The 12,560-nt window shown below is 38.5% G+C and overlaps 1 protein-coding gene across 1 annotated transcript in view; it reads left to right on the top strand.

Moving 5' to 3' along the window:
- Window positions 1-12,560, top strand: part of LOC124721735 (RUN domain-containing protein 1-like) — a 182,325-nt gene that overhangs the window by 89,719 nt on the left and 80,046 nt on the right. The window contains exon 7 of the mRNA XM_047246836.1: window positions 6,690-6,811. Coding sequence (XP_047102792.1) covers window positions 6,690-6,811 — 122 coding nt within the window. The remainder of the gene's footprint in view (window positions 1-6,689; window positions 6,812-12,560) is intronic.

The following is a 12,560-nucleotide window of genomic DNA, read 5'->3' on the forward strand; positions in this document are numbered from 1 at the left end:
TTTTCAACTCAAGGAGCAAACAAAATGAAATGTCTATAAGATAAGAAATGAGGTGGTTTTCCCCAGAATCGGTGAGTATTGAAATACATGGAGAACACTGACAAGAAGAAGGGAGAAGATATAGGACATTTTTGACATCAAGGAATAACTTCCATGGTGTTAGAGGGAGCTATAGAGGGTAAAAACTGAGATGATATATGATGTTATTTATGTGATTGTACTGACTATGATAACCTTTCTTGGTTCATTCTTCAGTGACCAGCTACAATTTTAGGTGTTAGGATGCACCTGAGCATCTCACTTTAACTATTTTTGGCTAAAGCTACTGTTAAGTACACTTTCAACCACGACAACACGATCATAGACCTCGGAGCTGACAATTCTCTTTATCTCGTTTCATATCTTTTGGCATCATTTTCCTGTTAATCCAGGGACTCAAATGAAGTGGTTTAGTCCCTTTAAACCCATAATAACTATCTAATTCAACCATGATTCAGGATACAATCTCAGTAAAGCCTAGGCTCCTACCATCTGCTTAAAGGACACACTATGGGAAATGAGTATGAAAAAGAGGATGCAAACAAACTCCAGGAAGGAGTGTAGGAAGCTGAAGTATATAAAGTTACTGCACTCCAGCCTACATGTATCACTCTATCAACACCTCTGACAACAAAACATATTTTGTTGTAGAAATACTCCATATGAAGTGTACACTAGAGAAATTAAAGTACTGCTTCAGTGGTGTAACTAAAGTTTGTTTCTTTCTTCATAATGTGAGTAAAGGTGCTTTTTACAGTGAATTGGTGCACAGAACTTCTTCCTCATTTATATAAAGACATTAATCCCCATGTTGTTTTTGGGATCAAAATAGTTATACTGCCTGACAGAAAAAATTATGCACCCAGAAGGAAAAGAGGAAACAAAATGGATGTCACAGGTTGAGATGGTATGCCGATGTTTGTAGTTGTCTACAGCTGTTGTAGCCCTCAACTGTTACAAATGGGTACTGGCACTGGAAAAGAGTTGCGTATGAGCTGGCCCCACACATGTTTTATGGGATACATCATGGGGACCTTGCTGGCCTCTGGAGTACTTCAACATCCCGCATACAATTCATGGAAACGTGCCATTTGTGGACAAGCATTGTCTTGTTGAAAAATGACACCACAGTACTGTTGTGTGAGAGGTAACACACAAGGACATAGGATGTCTGTGATGTACCATTGTGCTTTTTAAAGTTGCCTCAATCACAACCAGCTGTGAAGTGAAGTCATACCTTATGGCTACTTAATACACCATTTCACCAGGAGTAACACCGTTGTAACTCTTCAAAACATTGGAAGAATTCAACCTCTCTTTAGGTCAGCATCATCCACACCCATGATGGTGCAGTATTGCACAACATCGCCAAATAGTGTGTGTCACCATTCCGCAGCAGTCCATGTTTCCTGGTCATGACTTAACTCCAAATGCGTCCATTTGTGTTAATGGTAGGACAGTAATTTCCTAGTCCAGCTGGTGTTAGTCTCTGATTGAAGGTTACATTCTGTATTTGGATGGCACATGTAGATGTGAAAGGGGTACAATGTGCTTGGAGCTCAATACAGCAGTCCTCCATTGTGATGACTGGATGTGGTCAACTGGAACCCTGACACTGAGCAAGGTAGCTCAGTGGTTAGCACACTAGACTTGCATTTGAATGGACAAAGGTTCAAAAATCTATGCCCAGCCATCCTGATTCAGATTTTCCTTGATTTCCCTAAATCATTTAAGGTAAATGCCGAGACAGTTCCTTTCCAAGGACACGAACAACTTCTTTCCTCATCCTTCCTCAATTTGAGCTTGTGCTCCATCTCTAATGACCTCATTGTCGACAGGATGTTAAACACTAATCTTTCTTTCTTCCTGGAACCTTGATGACAAGTATACCAGCACTCACATTGTGATGAAGTCCAGCATTGGTTTGTTGTCACATCCAAATGCCCCACAAATCTGGGTGTTGCATGATTCAGCCAGCTTGACAAATAGAGACCCACAATGAGGCTCCTTTCAATCTCTGTGAGGTGCTGATAATGCTGCCTGACATACGTATGCGACATCTTCATGCCCTACACAGTGATCGCACATCTGATGCTGTTTTTGCCCCTTATATACCCTATCAGGCCTGGTAACAACATTAAACATGAACAACACTAATTCACTCTGGTGGCCATTCTACCTGTCACAGAAGATTGCAACTTTATTCATTTAAATACCCACCAATGGTATGTATGTGTACTAAGCCACACCGAAATCTGGCCGTGTCTTTTGAGTGCTTCAGTTCTTTTGTCTGGCAGAATGTTTTGTGCCTAAACATCCCACATACTATTCATATATAATCTAGAACTGACATTGTATGTACTACCAAAGCTGCTATTTGCAACTAATTCTCGCAAAACTCTACCATCTGGTGACATTAAACGTAAACAGCTTGGGATAGCCTATAAATTGTTATCTCATCAAGTGTGTTAGGTTTTGGGTTGGTTATTATGTATTCAATATAATAGAGGGAAACATTCCATGCGGGAAAAATATATTTAAAAACAAAGATGATGTGACTTACCATACGAAAGCGCTGGCAGGTCGATAGAAACACAAACAAACACATACATACACACAAAATTCTAGCTTTCGCAACCAATGGTTGCTTCGTCAGGAAAGAGGGAAGGAGAGGGAAAGACGAAAGGATGTGGGTTTTAAGGGAGAGAGTAAGGAGTCATTCCAATCCCGGGAGCGGAAAGACTTACCTTAGGGGGAAAAAAGGACAGGTATACACTCGCACACACACACGTATCCATCCACACAGACACAAGCAGACATTTGTAAAGGCAAAGAGTTTGGGCAGAGATGTCAGTCGAGGCGGAGGTACAGAGGCAAAGATGTTGAAAGACAGGTGAGGTATGAGCGGTGGCAACTTAAAATTAGCGGAGGTTGAGGCCTGGCGGATAACGAGAAGAGAGGATATACTGAAGGGCAAGTTCCCATCTCCGGAGTTCTGACAGGCTGGTGTTAGTGGGAAGTATCTAGATAACCCGGACGGTGTAACACTGTGCCAAGATGTGCTGGCCGTGCACCAAGGCATGTTTAGCCACAGGGTGAAAGCAAGCTTTCTATGTGGGAATGACCAGCAACAAACTGTCCATTCGCACGAATGGACACAGGCAGACAGTGTTGGTAATGAGGATCACCCTGTGGCTAAACATGCCTTGGTGCACGGCCAGCACATCTTGGCACAGTGTTACACCGTCCGGGTTATCTGGATACTTCCCACTAACACCAACCTGTCAGAACTCCGGAGATGGGAACTTGCCCTTCAGTATATCCTCTCTTCTCGTTATCCGCCAGGCCTCAACCTACGCTAATTTCAAGTTGCCACCACTCACACCTCACCTGTCTTTCAACAACATCTTTGCCTCTGTACTTCCACCTCGACTGACATCTCTGCCCAAACTCTTTGCCTTTGCAAATGTCTGCTTGTGTCTGTGTATGTGCGGATGGATATGTGTGTGTGTGTGTGTGTGTGTGTGTGTGTGTGTGTGTGTGTGTGCATGAGTGTATACCGGTCCTTTTTTCCCCCTAAGGTAAGTCTTTCCGCTCCCGGGATTGGAATGACTCCTTACCCTCTCCCTTAAAACCCATATCCTTTTGTCTTTCCCTCTCCTTCCCTCTTTCCTGACGAAGCAACCATTGGTTGCGAAAGCTAGAATTTTGTGTGTATGTATGTGTTTGTTTGTGTTTCTATCGACCTGCCAGCACTTTCGTATGGTAAGTCACATTATCTTTGTTTTTAAATTTATTATGTATTCACAAATATGTGAGACCTTAATTTGATAGTGTATATTTACCAAATTCTGTATGTCGCACATCATCTCCACACACCTCTTGGAAGTCATGGTAAAACATAACCATTCTCAAAGTAAACATACTGCTTACAATACACAGGAAAAAGTGTGCCGGGTTATGACATTTTGCGTAAAACTATATGTAGATATAAGGTTAACTCAATAACGGCTGTGGTGGTAAATCTAATGTTGCTTTTAAACTTAGTGCAAGTTGTGAAGTACAATTTAAGGAAGTCATACATCACTAGTTTTATGTGCTTCCTAACAGTATAAGCAAAAAACTATGTATTTACAAGTAACATAGAGATGAAATAGTATTTTTATACAGTTAAAAATATTATTATGTTCATTCACACTTGATGTAGTTAAAAATATATATTCATGAAAGTTTTTTTTTTCCATTTTGAGACTGCAGATGCAGACATTGGCATTCAATATATGTCTTTTGAACTGTAATACTTTTTCATTCTGATGTTGCTCCACCTCTGATATGTTATGCTTTTTTGAGCAATATTATTTTTGATTGATAAAAGAATTTGTAGAGTAATCATTTCTTTGAGTGTATATATTCAAAAATTAGTTGTTTTGGCCAGCAGTAATAGTAATCACCTTAGTGTTATTCAAGTTGTTTTAAATAATCATTAAAAAATCAAAATGGTTCATTCTTTGGACTGCAAATACGTATTTGTTTCTCATTATGTGCAGTTTTCAGAATGGAGGAATGACGCAGCTGCAAGACATAAGTGTCATTTGTCCTAGAAAACACTTCTGTTGTTTCTTGGGTGACCAGCTCTCCTGATTTTCTCGTCATCTCCGGTATTAAAGCAATTTTTCTTTAATCTTCCCAGCTCAACTATTGACTGCCTCTTTCTCCTGTATATATAATCATTGGCGCCTCTCTTATGAATATTAATCCCACAAAGTGCTATCAATAGTTTAAAATCCCTAACCAACAAATCTCAAAACATTTTCGTATAATAATTGATACTGTTGTCGACATAGTCTTTTCATCAAGGCAATCTGAGGAGTGGACAATGAATGCCATAACCTATGCTTCTAAAGGGGTTGTAGGAGGGGAATGTTTACTTGTTTCTCGTCAGTATTGGCAACCAACAGATGTGCTCGCCTTGTACTGAGCAGCAGCTATGGTATAATTAACGCAAAGAAGTAACAAGGACTCATGGGAACAGATTATAGAGGCATTCATGTTTAAACACACTCGTTACATTATTGACTGACAGAAGCTTAGTGTGTGATGTGTAAGTGTGACTTCAGTATTGTTCACAGGGGTAATTCTGACTGCAGCCAATATTCTTTTGTAGAAGTTCATAATTGGAATGAAACAGAAGTGAAGGCATCCCCCAATTTGCTCAAATATCTTGATAATGACAGCAAGACAATTAAAAATGTTGCCAGTAAGCTAGCAACACTTTTTCATTCAATCAAATACATTATAAGCTAGAGAAGTTTGGATTTTGGAAATAAATTAATGAAGAATGTTTTCCATGATTCTAATTTGGCTAAGATGATGACATGGTCAAACTAAGGCAGAAGCAATTGCAAAAAATATTTTAGCTTCAAAAAGTATTAAGAAGTTCATTGATGTCTTGAAAGATCCAGGTAAACAAGCAGCTTTTTTCTGTTGCAGCCTGTTCCTTTACCCACAAAAACAGAAAGATATCCCCTCTAGTTGTAAGGCATTTTGATCCTGAAAAGATTATAAAAAATAGACTTATGAATAATTTTTGTTGTACAGCTGAAATTTATTTTAATTAAATATTTCTTAAATCTCCCTTAAAATCATGAGTAGATGTTGGTCATCTCCTGTAAAATGATGTGGTTGCCCTGTTTGTTACCATATCCTGAGAACTCTTTAGTGTCTGTGAATAGGCAATTTCTATCTTTAATAAGGAAGAGATTGTTATTAAATCTGATGCTATGGCAGTCCTACTCACAGAAGTATTCAGGAGTGCAGAAATTTTGGATTGCTTGAAATTCCACATACCCCTAAAAGTATGGTATGTTTAAGCATATATCTAATTGCTAAAAAGTTATTCGAAGGAGAAATAATCGCATTTGTTTCAAAAACAGGAATTAATGGCTGTGAAAACAGTATGTGGATTAAATGACACTTCAGTACTACAGTTTATTCTGATGAGTGTTCTCTTCCTATCAGAAGATACTATCGCTGTTTGGCATTTACATTCTATTTCACTTCTGAGCAGAATATTGGAAAAGTCTAGGCTAAGGTTTCTGGGCACATTCTGTGGTAAAAAGAATGAACTGGTAATTCAAGGGTAGACTTGTTGATGTATTTCATTATGTATTAACAGATATATTGTGAACACTGGAAATGACAAAGATTTCATTTGACTCGTATTGAAATTATTAGTCTTTTCTTTAAAAATAAAACACTATATTATTGGCTGTCAGGAATGAAATAATTAGATCATTTTTACATGTAGCAAATATTATGAATCTGAAATTTTTAAATAATAATTTAACTTTTTTTGCAGTTCTAGCTTCATTGTCCAATAAAGAAAGTCAGGTCTTGCACTATTAGTTGTGAAAATTTTGTTTGTGTATTTTAATTACATTTTTTGGTAAGATTGTCATGTAATTTATCTTGTTTCTATAATTTGCATTTAAGGTTATGACTGTTGCTATAATAATGCCTTGGGGCACTTATTATTGTTCTTGTCTTTTTGATATCTCTCTTTTTTTTTAGTGTTACTATTCATTAATTTGCTGATGTGCTATTACCTTTTACTGGAAGTGTCTCAACTTTATTATCTTGTTGTTTTTAAGGTGAAGGTACTCCTGAAGTTTCAACAGGTGATAAAGAATGCGTACATAATTGCCCTGTTCACTGTGGGAAATATTCCTCGTATTCATCCAAGAAGAAATATAACTTTAGAAATAGGGATGATGTAAGTAATGTATTGTACAATGATACATACTCATTTTTTATGATGGTCAATATTCAGTTTAAATTATGAACTGAAACTGTTTTTTTCTTCTTCTTATTATTAAGGATGTTCATTTATCCATGGATAGAACATTTCAACACTGAGTATAATCTAAGTGCAGTCGCTAAGTAACTTCAGAGGTAATTTTGTATGGAATAGATTACAATAATTTTTTTTCTTGCAACTTGATTGGATAGTGAATATTAAATATACACTAATTTTGTGAATATTAAATTTACACTAATTTTGTGTGCTGGCCCAGATCTTCACAATTGATCCTGCCTTCAAGAAGTTTCACTGAGGAAGGTGACACAGTGTTTAGCACACTGGAATTGCATTTGGGAGGATGATGGTTCAGATCCACAGCCAGCCATCTGGATTTAGGTTTTCTGCAATTTTTTTTTTTTTTTTTTTTTAAAAAAAAAAGGGCATGGCTGGTTTCTTTCCTCATCCTTCCTTAATCCAAGTTTGTGCTCCATCTGTAATGACCTAGATGTCAGCAGCACGTTAAACCCTAGTCTTCCTTACATTTCATGAAGTTTCCTTTCTGTGCTGTTATTTTGATCAGTATCCAATAGTTTTCTGTAATGTTTAATGTTTTAGCAAAAGAGTAGTTGGTCTCTCTTATATGCAGGTGGGAATGAAGAAATTGAAGTTATAATAAACTGGAGGTGGTCTGTGTGCTACATGATGAACTTTATTGGTTTAAAGCTCATTCCTATAGTTATGCCTGTACTTTCAGAATACAAATGAACAGTCATTCTCAACTTAATTGAATGGCTTACAGAAAGATTTGAAAAGTCCAGCGAACTAAATTAAAAACAAAATGTATTGCTTTTCATTTTTTTCTCAAATTGGTAAGATTTTAACAGGCGAAACAACTGGTATTATTGTTACCCTCTTCTTTAAGTAATGACCAGCTATGATGAGTCCATTAATTTTCATGTCATTGCCCTTTTAACTATGCTCTTATAAAGTGCCTAAGGCTAATTAGTAAAAACCCTCACTGACATTCAAATGAACTTCCTTAAATTTTTATCACCTTCTCCTATTTCTGTATGTGGTGGGGGGGGGGGGGGGGGGGAAGGGGATGCAGTGATAAGACACCAGTCTTCTATTCAAGAGGACTGCACTTCAGATCCCTGCCCAGCCATCTGGATTTAGGTTTTCTGTGGTTTGCCTAAATCACTTACGTTAAATGCCAAGTAGGACACTTTGACAAGGACACATGCAATATTCTTCTACAACCTTACCTCAGTCTGAGCATCCACTCTGTCACGAATGACCTTGACATCAAGTCTGTGTTAATCTTCCCTCTTCCTCCTTCTTCCTCTTCTTCTTCACATATGGAAAGACACAATTTATGATCATCTGTCATGCGTAGTAGTATACAACATAGAAGACTCTGAGGAGAACATATTGGAACAGTCACATCTGAAGGACACTTGTTTCTCTCTATCTAAATATACATTCCACAATCTACCTTACTGTTTGTGTGGTGGAGAGTACTTCTGGTATCACCATCATTTCTGCAACTCCCTGTTCAGTTTGTAAATGGTGAAAGGGAAGAATGTCCAGGCTTGACAAGACATCCCTGTTGACACCCGCCACATAGGCCCTGGCATGAGAAGTAATTCAGGGCTACCATTGTATGCAGCAGCCACCACAAGATCCAACAGGATCTGTTCAATGTACTGCCTGGCAGTTATCCAATGCGATACCCATGAATCAATGAAACACATTCCAACTTCATGGGAAGACCGATTCTGGTCATCTCTGCAGTGTGGCATCATATGGATACCACCAGAGCACTGCAAGGTGATCTCAGAAGGGCCGCTGGAGCTGCTGTCCCTGATCAGACTGTAATGAACAGTTTATGAAAATGGACCTTATGACCCAGACATCCTGTTTGAGTGCTTCACTTGATATGACAACATCTTGCAGCTCACCTTCAGGTCTGCCGTTCACATGTCAACTGGTAACTTTGTCACTGGCGAAACGTGTTATTCACAAATGAATCCAGATATCCTCTGATGCAGGGTGGTGACCATGTTTGTGTATGGGGCCCCATGGTGAGCAGTACCTGCCAAATATTTCTGTGATGTTGTTGGGAGGCTTCAGTGTTGACAGCCATAGAGATCTTGTTGTTGTTGACGGCTGCCTCTCTACCAAGCAGTACATTGAACATATCCTGTTGGACCACTGCTGCATACAGTGGTGGCCCTGAATTACTTCTAATGCCAGTACCTATGTGATGGCTGTCAACAGGGATGTCTTGTGAAGCCTGGACATTGAAAAAATGGAATGGCTGGTGATGTGTCCCGACCTAAACCCCATCATACACATGTGGGACATGCCTGACAGATGTGTTTGTGGTTGTCCCTCTCCACAACAGATTCTTCAAGAACACCTCACGAGCTCTCATTGAAGAATGGGAATGGATACCACAGGGTGACCCTGCAGACTTATATGGAGCGTGCCACATAAGTGTCAGGCTGTGATTAACACTCACTGAGTAAAGACACATTACTGAAGCTCTTGAAGTCCAATGAAAAGCAACCAGGATGATGGAATGAATGATTGTTTCCTCTTTGTTTTCGACACTTGTTTGACATTTCAGTTCTATGTATGTAAATGATCGAGAGTGTAATGATGTTGTGATGTGTGCTTAATTTGTGAAAGATAAATGTATAATTCGGTAGCACACCCAGTCCTCAATTATTGCTCAGTGGAGTATGGCAGACACCCAACCTCATGTTCCTCTAATTCTTTTGCACATTGTAAGGAACAATAAACTGCCACCTTCATCAGTATCGGTTACATCGCTGGTGAAAGAAGCTAGAAGGAAGAATAGGAACAAAACTGAAATGGTTCTAAATAATTCTAAACAGAGCACTTTTCTCTCACATTGATGATCCTCCTCAAACAATGATTATTTTCATATCTACATTAATGAACTGAAAAGACCCTCAATGCATCCTGCTTGCTCCCTCTGCACTCATCCTTACTGTTTATCCTCCTTCCTATACCACCCCTTCTGACTGTTTCTTGTAGTATGTCATGCATAAAGCATGCTCTGTGTCTCATATTCACCTGTGTTGTATACTGCTGTTTGCTCATTATTGGAGCAAATATTCGTGTAATGCCCATGAGTTGTGGGCTAAATGGAGATCACAATGAAACAGGCATTTTGTGTAGGCCAAATAACAATTCTTAATTTTATTTGTCGTTGTTGTATAACTGTATGATGAAGGGGCCCAGACCAATTTGTAGTGTAATGGAGTAAAGTACAAATGATCATACAGAACGTTTTTAAATAATTATTTTTAATCCTGTTTCAGATGGGCTACACTGTTGTCTACACTGATAGGACTAAGTAAAAAGATTCCTTTGGTTGGTCTGTTGTCTTCCCACAAGGTATCCTTAAAACATGCATATTGGAAGTGTTCTCATTCTCTTATGCTGATTAGTATATGACCTTTAGGTAACAGAGTGAATAAGACAAAAAGTGGGCCACAAATTGATCTCCTCTTACTCCCAGAATGCCTTTCAAATTGCCCAAGTTTTCTTGCCTGCAAAGACAGGAGATTGTAGGATATAATTTTTTATGCACCACAGCATATTGGAATTCAGCACAATGAGATTGCAGATATAGTGACTAAGGCCACATTTCGATATACCACATTTCAATAAGTTTTATATTGTTAAGAGGGTCACATTTGGTTTCCTGGGTAATATGTTTGCTCTCCAAGGCAATAAGAGAATGAAAGTTCATCTAAATTATTTTACAGATATTTTTTATTTTTATTTTGGTATTTTTTGTCAAGAAAGATATATTACTACACCTAAGTACCTATAACTTAGTCTTTGCTGTTTCATTTTGACAGTGTTTTAAGCATAAGTTTGAAACCATCATTAAAGTAACACAGGGTGTATAAAAAAGAATCATCTGATTTAAAAAAAAATCATAACTATTATGTTATTTGAGATATGTGAGTGAACAACATACTGTTGGAAAGAGAAAACTCTCGAGTTTTATATGGTTCCCGCTAAGTAGCAGCAGTGGGCACCCACTTCAGTTCTAGTGAAATGGTGTCGGGACAACAGAAAGCATTTTGTGTTCTATGTTTTGCACAGTGCGGATCAGTAATAACTGTTCAGCATTACTTTCATACTAGGTATGGTGTGGATCCTCCTACAGCACACATCATTAGATGATGTCATTAACAATTCTGAGAAACAGGTTGTTTGTGTAAAGGCAAACTGCCAGGCCATCCCCGAGTGTCTGACATAGGTGTCAAATGCATCCACCATAATTTCACAAGGAGTCCACAGAAGTCCATTCGCCATGCAGCTCGACAGTTCAACAGCTCAACATGACCTTGATATCCATCTGGGGTGTGTTGCGTCGACGTTTATACATGAAACTATACAAAATTCGGCTACTGCAAGCTCTTTGTGAAGGTGACAGACAACAATGTGTGGAGTTGTGTAATTTCGTTCTTCACAAGATGGAGGATGACAGTTTTCTTCCATGCTTAATGTTTAGTGATGAGGCAACATACCATGTAAATGGAAAGGTGAACCTTCGTAATGTGAGAATATGGGGTACAGAACAACCACATGAAGTTGTACGACATGAATGGGATTCTCCAAAATTTAATGTGTTTTGTGCAGTTCCATGGGAAAAGATGTATGGTTCATCTTTCTTTGCCAAGAACACAGTTACAGGACTTATCTCGATGTGCTTGAGAACTCTCTTTTCCCACAGGTGGAGATTGATTCGAACGACTTCATTTACCAAAATAATGGGGCACTGCCACATTGGCATCTGGAAGTGCAGTAATTTTTAAATTGAAGTATTACTGAACGATGGATTGGTCGCACTGGAGCAAATGATTCAGCGTTACATTAGTGGCCTCCAAGCTCAATGGATCTGACTATATGTGATAATTTCTTGTGGGGGTTTATAAAAGACTCTGTTTATGTGCCTCCTTTACCAACAACAATGAATGAACTAAGACATCACATAACAGCAGCTGTGGAAGCTGTAACTGGAGACATGCTTGCTGCAGTGTGGGAACAATTTGAAACTTTCATGGATGACGTAGAAGGGTAAACGTATCAATTTGAGGTAAGGGTCCAGAAATGACTGAGTTGGAAGTTATAAGGGAAAATTATTCTGAGATCTCTGGCAGTGAAATACATGAACCAGTATTGCTGTTGCCAAGATTTTAGGGTAGACAACTGTTAGAGGTGGCAGTATGGACAAAGACAAGGAAGGAGGTCTAGTAAACATCGGCTTTAAAACACATACCTTAAGAACAATGAGCACTTGTCCATATTTGATACTGTGAAACACTTCTGCAGCAACTCTTTGGTTTCCATATTTTTGGAGGTACTATGGACCAAAACAAGAAAAATGGTCTTTTAAATGTATAGCTTAAGAGACGTGAGCACATGTTCACTAGAAGAGATGTGTTTCACAGTATCAAAGATGAACAAGTGCTCATAGCTCTTGAGGTATGAGTTTTAGGGTCCACATTAATGAGACATTTTTTTCTTTTCTTGGTCCTCACTGCCACCTCTGAAAGTTACCTATCGTACAGTTCTAGCAACAACAATACTGGAACATAGGCTCCACTGCCAGAGGAATCGGAACAATTTTCACTTATAACTTTCAACTTGATTTCTGGACCAGGATCACTTA

This window comes from Schistocerca piceifrons, chromosome X, assembly GCF_021461385.2.
Source record: "Schistocerca piceifrons isolate TAMUIC-IGC-003096 chromosome X, iqSchPice1.1, whole genome shotgun sequence".
Classification (NCBI taxonomy): Eukaryota; Metazoa; Arthropoda; class Insecta; order Orthoptera; family Acrididae; genus Schistocerca; species Schistocerca piceifrons.